This window comes from Stenella coeruleoalba, assembly GCF_951394435.1.
Source record: "Stenella coeruleoalba genome assembly, chromosome: 1".
NCBI classification, from domain to species: Eukaryota; Metazoa; Chordata; class Mammalia; order Artiodactyla; family Delphinidae; genus Stenella; species Stenella coeruleoalba.
Window position 1 is genome coordinate 180,017,486 of NC_137169.1, and position 23,251 is coordinate 180,040,736.

General features: G+C 45.7%; 1 protein-coding gene across 2 annotated transcripts in view; it reads left to right on the plus strand.

The window, feature by feature from the left end:
* The window catches only part of ASTN1 (astrotactin 1), a 327,557-nt gene that overhangs the window by 136,197 nt on the left and 168,109 nt on the right, over positions 1 to 23,251 (plus strand). For both annotated transcript variants that reach the window (XM_079935340.1, XM_079935341.1), the window contains exons 3-5: positions 17,853 to 18,246; positions 19,658 to 19,804; positions 20,868 to 20,975. In XM_079935340.1, the coding sequence (XP_079791466.1) occupies positions 17,853 to 18,246; positions 19,658 to 19,804; positions 20,868 to 20,975 (649 nt within the window). The remainder of the gene's footprint in view (positions 1 to 17,852; positions 18,247 to 19,657; positions 19,805 to 20,867; positions 20,976 to 23,251) is intronic.

Sequence of the window (23,251 nt, forward strand, 5' to 3'; positions counted from 1 at the left end):
TCCCTACAGGAGATCTGACACCAAATGTTTATGAAAGGATTCAACCTTTTGTTTTCTCCCTCCTTCTCTCTTGTCTGAGGAAAAGATGGAAGGCTTTGGGATTAAGACACGAAAGTATTTTGGATTTATGAGTGAACATGTCAGGATTTGGCATTTATGGGCCTTAGACACATTATTACAGAGTGAGGTAAGTTGCCACACAGAACAAACTCAGACGTGCTCTGCATCCCAGCAGTGATGTTAAAGCATCTCTCTTTGATTCTCTATTTATTCCCGAAATTTCATGGAGTCTATGCATCCAGGTCACCATCCTCAGGCTTTCCGCTGGCTGTGTCATTCCCCAGCCCCACTCGCCTCTGCTGATCAGCGAGAGCAGCCCCCGGCATCTAAGGCCTCCAGCCTCTCCAGGTCACAATCGCCTTCCTGTGACTGCACCTGGAGTTGGGATGGGGCAGCATCCACATGTCCCAGCCAGGGCTTCCATGGCAGAGTGGTGCAGGCTGAGAGCCTAGCTGTACTCATACAGACTGTGTTTCCTTTTTCTCTCCTCAACAGTGATTAAAGCTCGGTCGAGGAGACGAGCAGCCTCATGTTGGATAAGACCACTGAATTAGAAGTCAGGAGGCGTTCACTATAGTTCTTTTCCCCAGAAGAGTCTGTGAAACCTTAGGCAAGCTCCTTTACCGTCCTGAGCCGCAGTTTTCTTATCTGTATATGAATGTTTTCAAAACTTTAGGCATTCAGGTTTTTTGCCAAATTTTTATACAATCTGTGTTAGTGTTTTCAGAATATTTTTATTTAAATTGACTGTCTTTTTCAGTTTGAAGTTATTTTAGCTTTATCTCAGATGAAAATGCCAACAAAATCATAGGTTTGAAGTAATAGCTAATTATTTCAATATAGGTTAGGAAAAATAAAATTTTATGAAGTAAATAAGAATGTCTCATACTTTTACCAGCCATTAGCATGCCATCGACCAGGAGCATTGGATGGGCTGTGTGTACTCTGCCTCGGGAATCCCAGCCTAGATGCCCTTCAAGATGCCTCCAGATCTCACTTCCTAGGAATATGACAATGGAGGACAGATGGGACACTAACAATCCCTGGTTAAAACAGACCTGAGGGTAGTATATCGAGGAACTTGATTCCATCCCCTGCAGCAACTCTGCTCTTCTTTTTTCCATTTATGAGCATGAGATGATGGTCTGTGGGGAAAAGGGTGGGCTTCTGTGCCTATAGGTTGGGTTGATGGTGGCAGTTCTGCCCTGGGAGGGATCTGTCACTTCCCACGGCGCTGATCTGCTGGAAGGAGTTTGGTGGCTGTGAGCCCTTGCCTGTGGCCCACTGGGATCTCTCTGCAGGCACTTGAGATTTTGCTGAACTGCTGGCCCAGGGCCCCTGTGCTCAGCCAGCTCTGCTTTTCACAGTCCCCAGGGAGTCTCCCTACACATGTCCCCACCTTTGCTGGCAGGAAGTGCTCCAGGATGGAGTGGCCTCCGGACCACGTGAGGGATCAGGTCATAGGAAGGGCCCACAACCTCCAGCTTGGGGGACTTGGTAAGGGGAAATGTCCCACAGAGCACTGTGGAATCACCTCTGGAGGACTTTGGGTGCTCTAAGAAGAGGATGTTTGTCCTACCTAAAATGCCTTCAGCGAAGCCAGAGGTGGTGGGATTCCTGGCAAGCACAGCTGAGCCAGTGTTTTTTTTTTTTTTAAATTAATTAATTAATTTATTTTTGGCTGCATTGGGTCTCCGTTGCTGCCCCGCGGGCTCTCTCTAGCTGCGGCGAGCATGGGCTACTCCTCGTTCTGGTGCGATAGCTTCTCATTGCGGCGGTCTCTCCCGTTGTGGAGCACGGGCCCCAGGCGCGCTGGCCTCAGCAGCCACGGCTTGCGGGCTCTAGAGCGCAGGCTCAGTAGTTGTAGCGCACAGGCTTAGTTGCTCCGCAGCATGTGGGATCCTCCCGGACCAGGGATCAAACCCGTGTCCCCTGCATTGGCAGGTGGATTCCCAACCACTGCACCACCAGGGAAGTCCCCTGAGCCAGTGGTTTTATATTTCTTCCTCACCTGACTGCTTCAGTTGCCCTGTGTGCTCTGTTCTCAGGACAGCAGTTAGGAGGAAAAGTCTGTTTTAGAAGGAAAACTCCTGACAGGATAATGAACTCTGCCTTGCTGACTAACAGTGAAGGCACTTAACAGGGCACCTTCCCCTCCTGGTGGGTCCCGCTGGTTCTCGGCACAGCACTCGACAAGGACAAGGCAATGCCAGATTTCCATCAGGAACCAGGAATGCGAGGTCCTCTCTGAGGCACTGGACATTCAGCTGCTTTCCTCTTCCTCGCTTCCCTCTCCTACATGCTTTTTGTGAGTTCCTTTGCCTCTTTGCTCAAGTTTGGATTCGATGTTCATTTTTGCCTAGTTTTATCTAATGGAAAAAGTTAGAGTGGGAAGTGGGCTGTGTAACTATTTCTGTGAGCACATTCAAAGGGCTATTTCTACATCCAGACATTTTTCACCAGCATTCATGCTACATGCTGCCTTACCCAGAAAATATCATTTCAGCTCACTAGGGTTGCAGAGGAGAAAGACCGTTATTTCACTTACGAATCATCCACACAGATAGTGCATTTTATTATCTGGGAACAGAAGGATCTCAGTCTTCCTATTCATTCTTTTGCCCAGGATCCCCCTTTCTGCACTCTCCTGTTCAGTGTCCCTGTACCTGTCATGGCCATGGCATTGCCCCTTGTGCCTTCCACTCCTCTCCCTGTGTATGTGTTCAGATCCTGCCTATCTTTTACGTCCTCCCTCAAACATCTCCCCCTGGCCACCTTCCCCAATCTCTCCACCAGAGACCATGCCTTCTTCTTGGTTTCCTATGGCCAGGCCATCAGGGAAGATTTCTCTGAGCCTCTCTCATGGCTGGTATCTATTTCTACCCAGTGTGTTAGTATTTTGATGAGTCTTTTCTTCTCTACTAGGTTCCTAAATGGCAGGATCTGGTCTAAGTCTGATTCATCTTTATATTTCTTACAGCTACCAGCACAGCGCTTCACACAAGAAACATCCCCAGTTGGTGTTTGTGGAATGAATATTATTTGTTTGTATCATGTTTTTTCCCCCTTGGTCCTTACATCTGTCTCTTTCTCCAGCCCTGGCTTCTCTCCCTCAAGCTTCTGACTTACAGATCTATCTGTCTGGATGTCCCACATGCACTCCGAACAACACAGAACAGATGAAATGTATCATCTGTCTTCCCCACCACCCTCTCCACTTCCTGTGTTCTCTCCTCACTTGGTGCGAGGACCATCAGCATGGTTACCCATGTCAGATCCCCTTTCCGCCCTCTCTGTCCTCATTCAGTCCAGCACCAAGCTCTGCTCATTTGATTTTCTGAAAGTCTCTAGAATCCCTCTCTTCCTTCCCTCCCCACCACCACTGCTGATGCAGGCCCCCATCACCTCTCAGCTGACTGCTGCATGGGTTTTCCACCTGTTCACGCTGCCTTCTGATACCATCCCCTCAAAACTCCCCTCTCACTACCACCGGGCTGTTCCTAGTAAAATCCAGCTTCGACCATGTCACCTTCCTGGTAAAATGCCTTGAGTAGTTCCTCACTCTGAAGGGTAAATTCCAAGATGTTGAGCCTCTCATGATCTGACCCTTCTCTTCCATCACTCCTTAGTGTCCACTCTCCATTCTAGGCACACTGACCAGCTCAGTCATCTTTCCTGGACCTCCCTTGCTATTTAGTTCATCTGTGATTTCACTAGTGCCATACTTTCGGTGTAAAATGTCTTTTGTCTCCTCCGAGTGGGGTCGCTTTTAATGCCTCTTTAAAATTAGTCCATAGGGCTTCCCTGGTGGCACAGTGGTTGAGAGTCCGCCTGCCGATGCAGGGGACACGGGTTCGTGCCCCGGTCTGGGAAGATCCCACATGCCGTGGAGCGGCTGGGCCCGTGAGCCATGGCCGCTAAGCCTGTGCGTCTGGAGCCTGTGCTCCGCAACGGGAGAGGCCACAACAGTGAGAGGCCCGCGTACCGCAAAAAAAAAAAAAAAAAAAAATTAGTCCATGACTTTGCCTAGGAGGCATCCCTGGGCCCCTTCCCTCTAGGGTGGGTGCCTGCCAGTGCACACTCTGGTGCATATTCCTGCCCTAGCCCTCATCCCTGCAGGAGCCTGCCTTCACTGAGTGTGATCTCCTAGCTAGGAGGGATCGTGTATCTCTGTATCCCAGCCAAGGGCCTGGCCGAAAGAGACTCTGGGAATGAACAGACGACCCTGTGGGGAAGGCCGAGCAAGTCTGCCACCATAGAAAGCTGAGGCTCAAAGAGGCCAAAGGGCCGAATGATTGGTGAGTGGCACTGCTGGGACTGGGGCCCAAGTGCTCAGTCAGGGCCGCTTCCTCTGTGTTGCAAGGCCTTTGGTGGAATGTTCTGCTCAGGGCTCCTCTCTGGTCGTTGGGGTCCCTTTCTCTCCGCTAAACCCTCACCTCTCTTCCTCTCTCTGCATAGTCGTGGAAAGAGAACTTAGGGAAGACTGACACACGCACCAGAGCTGGCCAGGTCACAAGGCCATCTCTCTCTCTATATCTATATTAAAATTTGGTTTAATTGACACTAAGCAAAATCACTGTGAAAGATCTTCAGAGTGAGAACTTCAGCAGTGAGTGTATTACATGGCATGACATGAGGACCGAGGTGGTACCACCTGGTGTTATACAATGAAGAGGCCTCTCCCAGGACCTGCAGACTCGACAGTCCCTGACCCAGACTTCTGGGCAAAGCCAGGCTCCCAGGAATAAAAAAATCTGGGTTTTTTTTTCCCTGTCCTCAGTGGCTGTGTTCATACCTCTGCAGTTTGCAGCCACAGTGCCGTGACCCCATCAATTGTAAAGTGTGCCAAGTGAATCTGATACTAATCATAGGTAAAGTGCTGAAATTTGTGACTGGTTTCCTTTTATTCCATTAGAGTGGAGTCAGTGTTATAAATGACCTGTAATAAGGTCATTCTCACTCAACTTGTATTCTGGTACGGCTTCTTGACTGAGAGAGAAAAAAATGGAGTGACAGCTGGTGCTGGGAGTACATCAAACCCTCGGTGTGCCTGTGGGATCTCCCCAGGGTACAGCCCGCATTTGTCGTGGTGTGGTGGCAGAGAAAACTGTTCACATTGTTGGTCCTGACAGTGTTTGGCCCTCTTGCTAAGCCAGATTTAATTTCTCCAACTGCAGAATGGAGTGAACGAGAACTTCTCCATCCTACCTGCAGTCACTCTGCAGAACTAGACGTACAAATGTAAATATATATACACACATAAATACAAATAATGCTTATATTAATAAAAACAAAAATTAAGGCTTTAGTTTCTAAGAAAAGGGACTTTTTTACACTATTTTTGTAAAACACATATATCGTTCTTCCTATAATTAGGTGCTAAACCAGCGTTTTAAAATGTGATAACAAATGTCTTTGACATCTCTGATGATGAGACTGTATTCATGCAGAGCTCTGTGGAGGACACAAGAACAGTCAGATCACAGGTCAGTTCGTTTTACTAGAAAAGCATCTCTGTCAGCTTAAACGAGCCCTCTGCCATCTCACAATGGCTTGCTAATGGTACAGAAAGATACAAGCTAGAATGAAGTTGGGTAGGTAGAAGCCATCACGCTTTCTGAAATATCCTCTGGTAATATCCTCTGGTTGATGGGTCTGTAGCGTGGACCTCCCATTCCTCACTCCCTTGGGGTGAGGAGGCAGACCCCCTACTGTAGCTGACTCCTTCCTGGGAGGTTCTACAGCCAAGGGAGCCCCTCAGAGTTGGCCAAGGAGCCAGCTGAGGAGAGCGAAGAGGGCTTCCAGATGGAAGCCTTAATTCTGAGCCGACAGTGTGGATATCGTGCTATTTGTGCTTCATCAGCTTTGCCAAGCCAGCTGAACGTGCCTCCCTGTAATTAATCAAGCAGTGAGCTATTTGCGGTGGGTCAGTTCTGCGCTGGGCCCTCCATTAAGGCTGGGACTGTAGAAAGTTTTAAAGCCACGGTCTCTGCCTGCAAGTCTAGTCAGAGCTATGATATGGGAAACAGCAGAATCAGGGATTAAAGATTAATTAAGAAAAGCTCTTACATGCTTTAAAAATTGGGAGCGAATGCCATGTCTGAGAATTGGAGTAATCAAAGTAGGTTTCAGGAAGGAGGGGAACTTATGCTGGGACCTATAAGGGTGTGAAGAACTGAGGTAGAAGGAGGGTGAGGAAGGACGTGTCGGGGAAGGGAGAGGGCAGAGGCGCAGAGATGGGCGTAGACAACCCTGTCACCCTATCCTGTTCTCTCTCTGCCCCTCTCTCCCTTACAATTGAACTGAATGTGAGGAGTAGAAAAAAAACTAAATCACTCCTATCAAAAAGTAGAAAAGTGAAACCTCGTGGACGCCATGATCTGCACTAAGTCGTAATGATGTTGCAGGCTGGCTGGGAACAACTTCCACGAGGTCAGGAAAACATACCTGCCCCTGGAACAGGATTATGCATTTGCTGGGGGGATGATGTCTGCGTCATTCAGTCGTCTTGGAAGTGCAAACCCCCGACTGTCTTTGTATCACGTGAGCGTCTCTGGCCAGATCAGGCTGACCTGTGGATGCACTCTGCGTGATCAAGCCGTTGATCAGTAAATCAAAACAATAGCAGAGTTAGGCCTTTTGTCACTTTCCATGGGTGGGATGGGGCAGAGCTGGATCTAACTTCCAGCTTCCCTTTGCTCTGGCCCGTCTTTGCGGGCAAGCACTGGGCTTGCATCCAAGGTCCTGGGATGTATAACTAGCATCTGGCCGGGAACAAAGGGAGCCGTGGTCAGCTAGTGAAGAAATCAAGCTTACAGGTGACAGGTTCTCTACTTCACCTCATCACCTCCCCCTCCAAAGCCCCGATATAAGAAAGAAGTCCTGGAAAACCAGAAGAACAAAGCTGACAGCACGCAGAGACGGGTGGGTGGGAGGCCAGCGAGGGAGGAGGCAGGGCAGGGAGTTGTTGTGTGTGCATGTGTTTTAAATTAATGATGGGAAGGATTTGAAGACTTGTACAATGACTTTGCCAGGGAAAATGTAATTAGCTGAAGACAACATGCTGCTGATGTTGGAACCGGTGGTTTAATGAAGCCTCCTGCCCTAATGAGAACGTCAGTGTCTTGCTCGGAGATTGCCGTCACAAACAGGGCCTCTTCTCCAGATTTTGTGCTTGATTAGTTCCAGAGAAAAATTGAATTGTAATAATTTTTTTTTTTTAACAGGGAGAAACAAGAGCCACAGCACTTAGTGTATGGCCCAAGAGCAGACTCTTGACTGTCAATCTTCCCTCCCACTCCCCTCTTTGGTGTCAGACAAAGCTTGCTGGCAAGGAGTGAGGGGCTTGGAGGGACTCTTAGTATGTGAAACACTAATTGTGTTCGTAGGTCAGCGTCTCCCCCAGTCCTTAATTCCCTTGCCTGTTCCTTTGCTACAATTCTTCGGCTCTATTATGCATATTACTTGGTGCCAAGATTGAGTCACAGCTGGAGTGTTACAAGAGATGTGACCATGGATGCCTGTTATTCCCTTAGCAAGGTGGGTCAAATAAGTTACAGGTTAGAAGAGCTTTACGAGCAGAAAGCCATGAATAAGAGTTTTGCTAACCTCTGTATTTGATCAGCATTAAATGACTTGCATTGGGAGTGACCATTATCATTGTTAGGGCCCTAATGCAAAACATGACCTGCAGGGTTTCTCCTACCTTTTCCAAATCTGTTGGCCAGCAGTCTTTTGGGTGACCTGACTGATGCAGGTTCTAATTTCCCTGAAAGTGTTCAAGTCCCACATTTTCTCCCCAGCCTATCTTGTACATGTGTTGTTGTATTATGAACACATCTAGTGTTCCTCTTAGGGCTCTGACCCCAGAACAAGGGCTTACAGGCAGCAAAGAGACCTGAGTTTATGTGCAAGTGTGGCAGACTATTCTCAAGGAGATAGTTGAGCATCTGTGCCTGTTGACCCTAAAGGCATTTGATTTCACTTAGAAAACATCCACCCAAGAACAGATATCTCCGTAAGTTTTCTCTTCCCATGTCGAAATGACCACCCAGTAAGTCTGGCCGCCCTTGGCACAATTAAATTATTGCTTGAAATTATGCACTTGGTCAACCCAGTGATGACATTAACTGATCAGCTTAATTGAAGAAGATTGGGGGCATCTGGGGCAGGCAGTGAAGACTATTGAGTGTAGACATTTGAGAATCCTTACTTGCATAACCCTAAGAGTTAGATATAGGAGCAAGACCACCAGGGCTTAATTTGGAGAAGATGGGAAGTTGGGGAATTGCAGCCCAGGCTACAGTGGTGGGCTCCTTTCTACTCAACAAGGTCATAAAACAACATTGTTAAGATCAGTGGTTGGGTCTTTGTTTGAGCAAATTATGTAGCCCCTCTGATCTCCTGTTTCCTCACCTAAAAAATGGAAATGGTAATTCCTACTACTTATATTTATTGGTAGGATTAAATAAAATGATAATGGTAGTTCACCATTCACTGTGTTTGGCACACGGTATATACTTTACAAATGGTAGTTATTATTTCTCTTCCATTGTGCCGATACTATAGGAATAAGACAGTGTGTGTGTAGAATTGCAGAATGAGGCAGGAATTCAGGGGAGGAATTAAGCATATGTGATGGGATTGCTATAGGAGCTGAGAAATGCTTTTGTAGTGGTATGTAGCCTCCAAAATCTTTGCAGAGCTAACCGTCAGCTCTGTAGGATTGTCACCTCTCCCAGTACAGACACTGTGCCATTGGAGGTTCCACTGTGAAAGAAAACCCTGGCAGGGCTTCTGAATACTTGACTAGACCCTGCCACAGCAGACCTCATGGCAATCATAATGATAAAGTTGGACCTCTGTTTGTGGGACAGAAATATGGTCAAGGCCCGCACCTGTGTGAAGGGCCTTCCACCTGTCCCCTCGCAGGCATCTCCTGGATTATGCAGCCTTTAAAGGTTCATCTCAGTTTTTAGCTGGGGAAGAGAAAAAGACCTTAAAAAAAAAAAAAAAGACCTGGTTCAGAGAGTGATATTGATGAATATGTGCCCAAATCAGGGAAATCTTGACATCTTGACACTCTCCGTTTTATTCCCAACTTTTTTCATCTGAAGTCATTGGAATTTCCACAGGTCATTGGAATCCCCACAGGGGTCCTGCACAATGTCTGCCCTCAGTTGGATTTCATTTGCTCAGCGCCAGCTGCTGCCCACAGAGCTGTTAGGTCTCTGAGACCTCCTCTCTTCCCCTTGGGCTGGGCTACCTGACGTTTGGGGAGCTGGGAGGAAGAGGGTTTAACAACTCCATTATGTTCAGAGAGAAAGAGGGTTAAAGTCTAATGGTCATTAGCATATACCGTGCCAGCTGCCTCTTCTGTTACTTGTTCAATAATTCCCTTAATGCTTGGTCCTAATGGAGCAGATTATTGTTATTATTTTACTTCATTGAGATCACCTACTGCATAAAAACAAAGAGGAAAGGGGGAAAATAACGTGGCCAAGAATAGGCATGGAGCATTATCCAGCTGGAGATATTTATTTATTGGCTTCATGCTTGGCTTGTGAAGTTCTGAAGGGCTGGTGCACATGGTCCGTGGAGGGAGCCTGTCTCACGCAGCTCTGCCCATGGGTTGCTGAGACAGCGACCTGGCGTGCTTTTGCTTCCGTGTGGACCCGTTTATCTCCCAGCCTGCCTGTCATGCACAATGTACACATTTGTGCACGTGCATGCACGCACATACCCACACGATGGGTCACACGTGGGGCCAGCCTCTTAACATAGCACTGATTGCGGTCCCATCCATAATGTCTGACTAAGCAGGAGCATCTCTCAGAAATTTTCTAAGTCTACATCTAGAGGGAGTGGAGGACCTCAGCTTTGCCTCTGTTGCCTGACTCCTCGCGGCTCTCTCACTCTGCAACAATCTAGGCCAGTCTTTGGAATTAGGGGATCCAGTAGGGTAGCCTTGGGCCCGGAAAAGCCAGCCGTGGCAAGCTGCTTCTGTCACCCTGCTTCGTCCAGCTCCACTCGACCTCAGCCTTCTCATTAAGGCAAACGGCAGGTTCCCCAAGGTACTAGTGATCAGAGAGCTCTGAGCTCCTTATGCACAAATGTACTCCCTTGCTTTTGCTTTGGGACAGCAAAGTCAAGCCTCAGAGGTAAGAAAAATCCCAAGAACTAAAAAAGCAGCTCTATAAAAAGAACCTGAAAGAGGACAACTTGAAATAGCCCAGGCTGGCTCCAGCATGCTAGACTCTAGCCACTTTCCCTGCAGAGCTGCAGGCTCTCATTAGCTGAAACTCCTGAAGCCTCACAGAGAAGTTGAAGACAAACTTCCCAGATTAAAGAAGAAAGGCAGTGATCAAACCTAACAGAATCAAAACTTTCAGACCTGGGAAAATAAAAAAAAAAAAATTAAAAGCTATAAAGTTGAGTTTCCTCTTGAGAAGAACTTCATGCTCATAGCCTCCTTGGGTTGGGAGGGCCCTCTGAGGTCAAACTGCCTAACCTAGGGAGCTCTTGATCTTAGAGTTTTTCTCTTGCTTATATATGGAAGGTTGCCTGGTCCCTATCTTTACCCCCCAGATGGCATTTTAATGAGAGATCTTGGGGGGACATCCTGTGTCTTCCCTACGCTTTGGATATTTGGACTTAGAAGGGTGGGGATGGGGTTCTGAAGCATCTCATGGCAGCAGGCTCCACTGAGAGGCTGACCAGGCAGGGCAGGTCTGTCCCCTGCCAGTGGGATGTGCAATTCACGTCAGAAGCCCCAGAGGAATGTTGAAGCCTCTTAATTAACATGGTGGCCTGTGGCAACTGAAAAGCATTTCCACACGATTAAAGACTTCAGCAAACCCCCAAGGGGAGGTAGTGTTCCTAATAATTTATAAATTGCACCCACTACTTAATAGGCTTAACCTGTAGCTTTTGTCTTCCATCTGGGAAGGAGATGGGCAGAGGATAATGGATTTCTATTCACCAGCCACCACAGAAAAGAGAATTTGCCAGAAGAGCAAACCAAGGGGCTTTCTCTTCTAGTTTAGGGACTCCTGGCAGTAAAAGGATCCTCAAGGTCAAGAATGTGTTAATACAATTTCAATGACATCTTCTGATTTCCAAGGCCTATTGTGCCTTTGGGGAAGCGGGTGGGTCTGCTTATCAGGGCTGCATTGGCTAAGCTGGAGTTGATAGCCTGCCTCTGAAGGATCAATTCCTTGGTCTGTAGTTGCTGGCATTACTGGGCAAGAAGAGCTCACAAATATTTTTTCCATAATTAGTTTACCAGTTGAGAGCTGTTTCCAGTTTGACAGGTATCAGTGTTATAATCAGGAAGTTTCCAATTTGGAAGAGTCAGTGCATTTCTTTTAATCACTTAATTTGATAGATGAAGGCCTGGGGTAGGTTCATAGAGGCTGTGCAACTTGCACAAAGTTGTTCCGGTTAGCTCTGCTATTTTATGGGTGACCTACTTGCTGTTAGAAACTTACTATAGTTTTCCACGGGGCTCAGAGAAACGTAGGATTGGATGGGACCTTGAAGATCATCTATTCACCTCATCCATTCCCTACCCCTGGGATATTTGGATCTAGATTAGAAAGTGAGCAGCATTGCCATATGGGCTTACACAGTTTTTCTCCTCTTGGTCTGCCTTCTTTGAAAGCTGGAGAGAGATAGAAATGATCACTGTCATATGTGAGGCAGGGCATTTGCCCTAGACCTTTGGGCTTTGTTATTGGGGAAAAATAGGTGACAGGCCACCAAACTCGTGTGTTTTATTCTTAGTTTTTAACCACCATTTAATTCCTTTAGGAATAGAATTTGAATTCAGTGTGTCCAGTGCCTTGAGGGATAATTAATTATGTCTCCGATTCACTCTTCTGGTTACTCCTAGGGCAGAGCTAAGCTTTGAAATGTGAGTGGATTGATTGTCTGCAGCCACTTGACAGATGGTGGCCGGAAACATAATCTCAGCTTTTCCCTTCTCTGCCAAGGGTTCGCAAAACCCAGGTGACTCCCTAAACTTTGGTGAAATTTGATAAATCTGGATTCTTTTTGTTGGGATTTACCGATCATACGACACTGATTTGGGATAATGGAAGGGTTTTACTGGCCCCTGACGTTATAGGTTATACCTAGAGTATAACCTCCAGTCCAAATATCTTTACCTATCACAGTTTCTTCTTTTATAAGAAAAGAAGTTATGGCAGGCTATTTCCAGTCCTTGTGATCTGTTTTTATCTTCCTTTTGTGCCTATGTTTACCTTTAAAAACCAAATTATAGAGATTATTTTCTCTAACTCAAAGGTAAACCCCATGAGATCAGGACCTATTCCTTTATTATTCACTGCAGTATCTGCATAACAGTGACCATAAGAAAAATGCCTCTCTAAAGTGAGTAAATATCTGTTGAATGATTGAGTCATGAATTGAATGGAGAGTCACGTAAGCAACTGACGTATAAGCTTTGCTTGGAGGCACACAGATGATGTCCCTATTGAAAGATACTCAAAGTTGACCTCCCCTTCTTCCCTCCCTCCCTCCCTTCCTCTTTTCCTCCCCCTCTCCCGCCCTCCCTCCTTTCCTCCCTCCCTTTCCACCCTTCCTTCCACAGTTATTGAACACTTAACTTCATGGAAGGCACTACTAAGATTGACCCTGGAACTTAGCATCCTCTGCTCTCATGAAGTCTATAATCTAGTAGATGAGATCAACAAGTGAATCAGAGATAAAAGTACTTGTGGTTAGTTATGTGGAAGGGTTCTATGGGTGGTTCAGTGATATAGGGAAGAATTGGCTGAGGTTATGTCACTGAACTGACTTCAAAGGACAAGTAAGGGTTAGCTAAGGGAGTGAGGAATGACCCAGACCCAGGATGAATACACAGGTCAGATAATGAGACAGTCTTGTGGTTGGCCTGCATGACTGGGATGGCATAAAAGGGAACTCTGCCTAGAACTTTCTATCCCTGAACAATCACCATCAGTGCTATATAAAACATTCTAACATAAATATTACAAAATCTGCAAATTATCTGACAAACCTCATACTACTCTCTCAGGTAAGTGCCCAAATTGTCAGTTTCATGAGAAAATAAAAGCTGATTTCATTTGTTTGATCTCTGTTAAAGCCAGCAGAAATGATTTATTGATTTTTTTAAAGGAAAATATATTTTTAAATACCACTTTTTGCAAGCATCTTATTAATAGATGTGGAGATTTCATATACCCCAAACATACTTGTAGATACAAAAATTTTAAGTTTTGAGGAAAATCAATAGAATAATCAGAAAAACTCATGAAAAGATGAATAAAGAGCAAAAAATTACATATCTTGCTGTCAGTGTTATTTTTTTAATGTTCAAAGTTTGCATTTTGTTACTTCTCACTTGGGTCCAAATGTACCTTAATGGGTTTTCTGTTTGTTTTGTTTTGCCATAAAAATTCAAGTTAACACATAAATGAAGCACATACTCTGAACACAGCTAGGGTAATGCAGAAGCTCAAAGCAAGGAGTAGGTGTAGGAAGAACTCCTGTGCACTTCTGTAAAGCCTGGGAGATCACATTGCCCACTGCGTTTGTCAGTATGCTCACGTTCACATGCCAGGTGGAAGTCTATTTGAATGGGGTTGAATGCTTAGAGGAAGTTTGTTCCTCCCAACAAACTTCCTTTCCTTTTTTAATTTTTATTAAATATAGTTGGTTTACAATGTTGTATTAGTTTCAGGTGTAGTAAAGTGATTCAGTTGAGTATATATTATTTCAGATTCTCTCCCATTATAGGTTATTATAAGATATTGAATATAGTTCCCTATGCTATACAGTAGGACCTGGTTGTTTATCTGTTTTATATATAGTAGTTTGTATCTGCTAATCCCAAACTCTTAATTTATCACTCCCCCCCTTTCCCCTTTGGTAACTATAAGTTTACCAACAAATTTTCTTTTGTCAGACGAGAACTCGCCTTGCTCTTTTTCACTTGATTATTAGGAAGCTCCTAGCCCTTCTTGGCCTAGGCTTTCTTTCCATTCATCTGCCACCTCTTGGTTTCATTAGGTTATTTGAAAGAAAAATCCTAGAGCCTCTGTGAGTCTCACTGAAACTGCTTAAAATCTCCAATGGAAGTAGAAGGGTTAAAAGTAATGGTAACATCAAAGAATGGTGGTTTATCACAGGAATGCAAAAGCAATCGAATTTGAGTCCTCACCATAGACGGAACATTATCAAAGTGGCTACACCCATGCCTTTTCCCAGTATAGTGGAGGCCCTGTACATAAAGTTCTCCTACCTACTCCCTCCTCACTGGAGAGAGCAGATAAGCAGTCCAGAGGTATTTGTGTGTAGTGATTTTACAAATTATTATTACAACATATTATTAAATAATATTACAAATTAATATCATATAACTTATGTATATTATTATTTCGATAGTAGTCCACAACTAGTAAGTCATAACAAAGCGTTGTGACATCTGCCATCATTTTGGGTTATAGATGCAGAGAGACTATTCCACAGTTTGAGTGCCTGAGAATGTTTTTTCATATGCCTGTGCTGTTTCACCTAATGGCTGGAGCTCATTATTGGTAACTGATTATTAAAAAACTGAGGTCATCTGGAGTCAGTGACTCTAAGCAGACGGAATGTTTTGCTAAAGCAATACTAGAGCTGCTAAATGAACTGGCTTAGCCAAACAAAAACGTGTATTCTAGCTCCCTACGAGTTGTTATTTTTTTAAAAAATTAGCATAAAATATTGCTAATTGAGTGTCTAGGCCCCTACATGGTAAAGGGGACTTTAGATGAACCTAACAAAACAGGACCATGAAAAGAGCAGTGGAAGAGGATCTGGGTGTAGAACCGGTTCTACACTGTCTAGTTTTGTCCTTTCTCTGGGCCTTCATTTCTTCAGAAGCGGAGGGGCTGAGTCTAAAGATTTTCACTGGGTCTCACAGTTGAGAGGGAACACAGATTTCTCTGTCGAAATTCCACTAAACTGAGAGTCTAATGGTATCCTCCAGGCAGGTAGTGGTGTGTGAGGCACAGTCTTATTTTAGCACAGAGACCCTGAAATGCATCTGCTGTCTTTGCCCTGCCTACTAACCTTGAGTAGGACGCTTGAGTGGGTGCTTGGTGCAAGGTCCTTTGTTTACGATAGTGTCTCTTTGTCAGCTAGATGTGCACTTTGAGTAGTTTCTCTTTTTCCTTGGAAAGGTGAGGATGGATTCAGGTGGAATTACCCATATTCTCCTACTCTATCCTTTTAAAATTCATGAGATAGATGCCAGGGTGTATATGTCTCCAGTGAGCGAAGCTCACTCGGGGTGACTGCAGCCTAGTCGTTAAGAAGGTAGGCTCTGGAGTGGGAGTCATTTTGGCCCCATTCCAGTCCTACGATTCATTTGCTGTGTGACCTTGGACAAGTTACTCGGCCTCTGTGCCCTAGCCTCTTCAAATGTAAAATGGGGAAATAGTTGACCCTACCTCTCAGAGTGTAGAGCATTTGGGGCAAATGTCTGATACAAAGTAAAAGCCCCATTAACAGACCGCTGTCGTTGCTTTATTCCTGTGTAATAAGCGGCATGAACCTATGGCCTGGATCTTATCACAACCCCGTTGTGAGCAACTGAAAGGAGAATCAGAGAGGAAGAGCGGAAGGGGCGCCTGAAGACCTCTCTGCGAGCGGGAAGGATGGTGCTTAAACCATTCCCGGGAGATGGATGTTTATGCTCCCCTTACAGCTCTTTAGGGAATAAAATTACCTCGAGCTTTCACTTGCCTAATTCAATGTCTGACAACTTCCCTGGCTCGGGAAGTTATTCTTTCTGTGTGGCTTAATTACCTATTGTTGCAGTTTCAGTTTGGGATGAAGGAAAGTTAGTGGGTCTGACTCTGAGATAAAGGGTCTGCCGAAAAACCACTGGGTTGGACTCAAACACTCATTCTCGGCAAACGGGTGCGGGGCTCAGGTCTGCCCTTTTGAGGTGCCCCAGGGGCTCTCTGTGCACATCTGCAGGGCGGCCAGGAGGGAGGGACCATGGGCGGCAGGGGCAGCACTTATCATGGACCCAGAATGCTTGGCTCTGGACTCCCACCCCCACTGTAACCTGAGCAGCTTCATATTCATGCTTTCTCTGTACTTGCTTGAGAGATTTCACCAGGAGAAAGGGTTATGCAGATAAAAGAAAAATTTGAAAACCTGGAGGCCAGTGTATGTCTCCAAAAAGCTACCCGACAAGACAGGTCACTTGACAGCTGACTCGGTTACTTCTTGTCTCAGCTCCTCTGAGCTGCCTGTTGGAAAGCAGCAGCATCCTGTGTGTGAGTGCGTGCGCACGTGCTCACAGTGATGGTGGGAGAGGGAGGATAAATGGGAAAATTTACAGGGAGTGGAACTTTATAAATCTAAGATATAATTATTATGAGACTGGAAAAAGCCCCCTCTAATATATTCAAGGGAATCATCTTGACCCAGCCTTGTGTGGGGGAGCCCCTGGGAATTAATAGAGGGTTTTCACCTCTAGCCTATATGATGGGGTGACAGTGATTGTAGCCCAACATTGAGAGCAGAACCATGTGGCACATGCCCACCTAATGAAATAGGTTCCGAGGGGTATTGACCAAAGTAAAGGGAGTGAATACAGATTGTGCACGGGAAGATTTATGCCCACTGAGTGCTGTGCAGCAATGGGCTTGTAAGCCCTTCCCGCCAAACACTGCCCTGGGCACACGTTAAGGCGAGGCATTGAGCCTCGCTGAGCACTGCATCCTCGTCTCTGACGGACAACTTAGTTGTGTTCAGGCTTTTAAGTAATGGCCTCAGAGGATGGCCTTGGAGCACCGGAAGGTTCAGAAGGAAACTCCTCTGCCAGCCTGAGTCCAGGACAACATGGGTCTCAGTCCCTTCTCTTGAGCTTAGCAAGAATGGGAACATCACTCAGGACTGTGTGAGTGGGAGAAGGCTGTCTCCTAAAGCAGCAGTGACCCCAAAAGTCATGTTCAAATGATGAGATTTCTCTGCACACTTGGTTGTTAAGTTCCTGACGGATGTAAACTTCTCTTCGGATGGGTCTCTGATTTTCTCCTGCTTGGGCAATTACTCTGATGGAGACATTTAAGGTTAGGCTGACAGCCTTGACTCCCTGTGATACAATCTATTAGATGTGTTACATAACTTAGTACTTACACCACCCTGTGAGGGTAAGTGGTATCTTTTCCATTATACAGATGAGGAATCTGTGGTATCTTCTCTCTTATACAGAATCTGAGGTCTCGAATTTATAGGACTTGCTGATGGTTGGTGGAGGCAGAGTTAGAATCTATATATGATTGATTTTAAGATTTGAAAGAGGAAGAAACCAGATGCCATCCCACTGCTAAAAATTGGCCTGAAACCAGCTTTACATATAGCAGATCTGCCTTAAAAAACCCTCTCTCATTTCTGCAGCTGAAATTACACACACACACACACACACACACACACACACACACACACACACACACACAATCACAAAGACTTCTTTCTTCTTCAAATTGTTTGCTAAGCCAGAAGCAACCGTGGATCACTTGAAATGATGCACTAATCATCCCAGTTCCATTTTTCTTTCACCCTGATCACCGATCACAGCAGACTGTCCCTTTACTGCTGAGTGACGCTTGCTATAAGCACGTACTGCACCTAAGTGAATGAATGAATTAATGGGTGAGTGATGGATGGTAACAGCGGGAGGGGTGAGGCCCCTTGGCGGGATGAGCTCACCCATCTTCCTGCATCCACCTGCTGTCCTCTCTTCCTAGGGTGGCATGATAGCGCTGCTGCTGTCCATCTTGTGCCTCGTGATGATCCTGTACACTCGCCGGCGCTGGTGCAAGCGCCGCCGGGTCCCCCAGCCCCAGAAGAGTGCCAGCGCTGAGGCTGCCAATGAGATTCACTACATTCCTTCTGTGCTGATCGGCGGGCACGGGCGGGAGAGTCTGCGCAATGCCCGCGTGCAGGGCCACAACTCCAGCGGCACCCTGAGCATCCGGGAGACACCCATCCTGGATGGCTACGAGTACGACATCACTGACCTGCGCCACCACCTGCAGAGGGAGTGCATGAACGGAGGGGAGGACTTCGCCAGCCAGGTTACCCGCACCCTCGACTCCCTGCAGGGCTGCAACGAGAAGGCAGGGATGGACCTCACGCCAGGTGGGTGCCTCGGTCCTTGTCTCAGGGCACTAGAGAGTGGGTAGGGAACAGCTGTTTTCTAATTTCATGGCTGGTTGTCATACATAATGGGATGTGCCAGTGCCCTTTCCCGGGTGGGCAAGAAGCGTAAGCATTTTCCTGAGATGATGGGAGCCGTTTTCTAATATACGAAATCAGAAGAACAAGGGTGAATTGGATCCCTCTCCACTTCCACTTGGCACTGGAAGTAGAGGGACTTTTACATCCAACAGAAGAGTGGGTTAGAGGCTTTTCCATATGTAATGAGCAATCCTCGGGAAAATAGGGATGTAGCAGAAAAGGTCAACGTGCGTGTGTGACATTTTTGTATGTGGTATGTTTGTGTGGGCAATTCAATTTTCCATTGAAGTGGAGGGGACAGAGGTATCTTTCTTTTCTATGACTCCTGAGACTTTGGCCTGGGGTGTTTTAGTTGTGTTGTCTTGCCCACACCTCTGTGGTCTTTACAAGGGATGTACTTCTTCAAAGAAAATAAAGGAATACGATCAAACTGTTTGACCTCAGATGCTTTGTGCATCTATGAGACACTGGGTGGAAGAGACTTGGAGCTAATGTGGCTGAACAAGACCAGAGTCGGTCAAATGCAGAGAGGAAATGACTGTACTTCTCATTTATAGCCTATCTCTCATACTTCTATAAATAACAACTATCTGTAGATAAAACCCCAAGACAATGATCCTTCAAGGAACTGCCCAATTATCTTTGAAGAAGACATTTTTGAAACTGAATATTGCTTAAGATATGTGGACTTTCTGTGGGGCTTGAAATCACATCATGGAGGTTTCCATTCTGCTTGTTATCTAGAGAAGATCCTATGACTAGGCATGTCTTAATAAGGTGTAAAGTCTAGACATTCCTTGAGACTAGGGGATGTGTCTTGAATATCTCATATATTCCATAGCACCTGCCATAGTGCTGAGCCCACCAAGTAGCCATATGATTAGAGACTTGGGGAGCAGGCAGATAGCACAAATATGTGAGAGAGCTGGATGTCAACAACAGGGAACGGAGCAGACTGGGATGAGAGAGAGGGGGCAGGTTCCGCCTGAATGCGCTCAAATTCAAATTTCTGTGAAACTCTGTGCTGACCAAAGGAAAGAAATCTGCAGTCTGTATCTCACCGAACGGCCACACGTGGTGACCCTATCAATACAGAATTGGTTGAATTGGATTTCCTTTCTTCAACCCTTCTCCCGTAACTCTGTAGTCCCCTAGAAATCAAAAAGAAGCATTTCAGTCTCTGCCAGTCTCTCACTTTAAAGCTTTCATATTTCAGTTTCTGTGAAACCCCATGTACTTGGTTCATGCAGATTTCCTTGCTCTCACTTTCTTTGGCCTTTTAAAGTTTCTGCCTTGGCCTTTCCTTATACAGGAAGCGACAATGCCAAGCTGTCGCTGATGAACAAGTATAAAGATAACATCATTGCTACCAGCCCCGTGGACTCCAACCACCAGCAGGCCACTCTGCTTTCTCACACCTCCAGTAGCCAGAGAAAGAGGATCAACAACAAAGCAAGAGGTACCCGCGTCTGGTGTTAGGGCTTGAAGGTGGCTTCCTTAATACCAGCAGAGGCAGGGCCATTAATATCCTTGACCCCCACTCTCAGGCATTGCTAGAGGGGCTGTGTTTGGTCTCAGTCTTTCTACAGGCCTGTTGTGTGTTACTTAACCAACAAATTTAAATGTATACACACCCTTTGACCAAGTAATTTTAGCAATGAGAATTTATACTTAGTAAATAATAATTGGACAAGTATGCAAAGATGTGTGTAAAAGGCTGTTCATCCCAACATTGTTTAAAAGAGCAAAAAATTGGAAGTAGCTTAAATGTCCGTCAATGGGGAATTGCTTAACTACCTGCACATCTGTCTCCCGGCCAGTGGCTTAAGATGATACTATAGATCTATATTTGTTCGTATGGAAAGTTGCCCACCCATCTATTCAATGGGGAAAAATTAGGTTATAAAATAGAAGGTACAGCAGAATGCCATTTTTAAGGGGAACTTAAAAAACCTTTATCTGCTTCTGTATCAGGAAAAAGTTGGAGAGTGTATTCATCAAATGTTAACAGAGTCTTTCTCTGACTTGGAGGATTTAGAGGACATCAGCGTTGTTCCTTTTAAACATGTGGGGGTCTTTTGTTTATTCTTTTCTCTCTTTTTCACATTGAATATATATTAATCCTAGAACCAGTTAAAAAATACAATATAGACATTAAGACATACAGACATATGCCCCTTAGGACATAATTCCAGCCTCTATCAACCAGAATCATGACGTGTAATGAGGGAAATTTCCCTTTCTTCCTTTTCCACGTACCGTCCACGATGGTCCTCTCTGGCAGGTGGCTCTCCTCAGTAGGAGCATGGGCTGGGTGGATGTAGGGCTCTAGTGATGGCTGTCATATCGAGGTCTCCTTCTCCAATAAATCTGTGTATCATCAGGAAGCTCCAATCCCTGTGGCTACTCCTCCCAGATTGTCAGTCAACCTGCTCGTGTTTTCCCCTTGAACTTGCCCAATGATTTGGTGTCATGAAGACAAAACCGAAGACACTGCTTTTGCCCTTGTCTTTTCATTACAGCTGGTTCCGCCTTCCTGAACCCTGAAGGAGATTCTAGCACAGAGGCAGAAAATGACCCCCAGCTGACCTTTTACACTGACCCCTCGCGGAGCCGAAGGCGCAGTAGAGGTATGAAGGATAGAGGGGCAAAGTGGGGTGAGAGGGGCCATGGGGCGGGGAAGGCAGGGAGCTACAGAGGTGCTGGGTCAGGGAGGGGGCTCTGTGGACCAAAGCCAGTGTCCGCAGGAAGAATTCTTGGACCAGACTTGGTGTTTCCTCCTAAGGAAGAAAGAAGAGCCTAGAGTGGAAAATTTCAGAGAATCATCTCTCCCAGATAATGGCACTCTCAAACAAGTTTCCAAGTTGTTTGAAAGGCTATTTCTTGGTCAGAAGACTCTCAATTCCTTCTGGAAGCCTCGGGAGTCATATTTTGCTGTTTAGACACAGGAAATAAAGTTGATAAAGTGTGTTATACATGAAAAAATAGACAGTATATTTACCCTCGCTTACCCAGCCATCCTGGGATTGAGTGAGGCAGAGCTTGGGGGGTGGGGTTAGTTGAGGAACGATCTGTGGCCTGAAAAACATGTGTAGTGGTTTTTGACCTTTAATCCCCTGCCCAGCAGAATCACAGGACTCCCAGGGCCCAAGTCCCCTCCGGTCTTCTAGCAGGGCCCAGGTTGGTTTGTTCATTCTTCTCAGTGTTGATAGAGTTGTCCTTTCACGCAGCCACGGTCTGTGACTCTCCACCCTGATGTTCAGTGGCTTCAGGCATGGCTGTTGCAGCTGTGGCTACCAGTGCCTATGACTTTGTGGTCTCACCATCGTTACTGAGGGAGGTCTGTGTTCAGGCACCAAAAAAGCTTCAGCATGTACTTGCTGTGTGATACTGGATAAAGACAACAACTTCTCTGAGCCTCAGTTTCCTCACATATTAAATGGGTTAACAGTACCTCACGCATAGGGCTTAATTATATTAAAATGTGCCTTTTTGGTGACTGGCAAGGCACTATGAGATCTCTATTGTGTTGCTGTTAGAACTCTCCACAGTGCAGCCTTGGGTTTCTACAGCACTTCATCTTGAAGAATTTTAGACAGGGGCCTGTCGAGATACAATGGAGGGTATTTGAGTGATGTCATCTTGTGTGATAGCCAATAACATTTTCCCCAGCCAATAATCAACCAGTGCCACCCACCCCCCCCACCCCCAAAGACACCTACCTTTTGGCTGTCTCCCACCTCCATCTGAGTTCTTGACGTACTGAGGAATTCTTCCCAGAGATTGAAGGAAGCCCTGTTAATTCCTCAGTTCCAGTTCTGCAGGCTCTGCTGCTATCAGTACAAAAGTTCTTCCCACCACTTTTCTCAAGAGATCAGTGGGGCTCCGGGTTGCCTAATGTCTGGTGCCCCAGTATCCCTGAGGTGAGACTGTTGCCTCTTGATGTTCATTACATATTTATATACAGCAGAGAGTCGTCCTAGGCCCATCCACCCTAGGCCACAGCAAAGCAGGGTGGGTTCTGCTTTAATAAAATCCCGTGTAAGAAAATCTATAGTAATGAATTAGAATGAGTTCCTTTGCAACATAAAATTGTTACTTTTAAATACCAAGGTCTCCTAGTACATCAACTGTTTATTGCTTTTAACTAGACTGTAAGCTTCTTACGGATGGGCTTTTCTAATTTATTTTTCCGAAGTGCCTAGTGAGGGATTTTGCCTATAATAGATGCTTGCCAGTGTTTGTTGAATTGAACTGGATACATCAATCAGGCCAGCAGGAAATTTTATAACCCACCTGTCATGGGTCAGGCTTTGTGATCAGTAGTAGAAACATGAAAACATGGCACAGTGATAAGACTTAATTTTATAATATAAATAAAGTAAAATGAGTACTCAGAAGAGAGAACAGTTAATTCTACCTGGCAGCAAAAGGAGGCAAAAAGGGAGAAAATAATTAGACTTGGATTATATACAATGCATAGAATTTCTTGAAAGAGGAAAATCTAGGGGAAGGGCATTTCAGTAGAGGAAAAGAGCAGATACAAAGCCTTGAAGGCACAAAAGAACATGGCATTTTCAAGCAAGTAAAAGGAGTTCAATGTGGTAGTTGTAATCCAGGATTTGAATATGTAGGCGCACAGGGATAGGAGGGATGGGGCTGGATAACAGGCTAGAGGACCAGTGCACGCACGATGTTAATGGGTTTGCACTTGGTTCTGTAGGTCAAAGGGGACCACTGGAAATTTTGAAGTCAGGTAGAGATTCTGGATGATGGGTTGATGATGCAGAAGGACCAGAGAGACAAGAGGCAGAGCAGCAAGTCATTTTGCCATCACAGGAGAGCAAGTGCCTGTAAACAGTGACTACACTGTGTGAGAAGGGCTGTAACAGCAGGGTGCACAAGG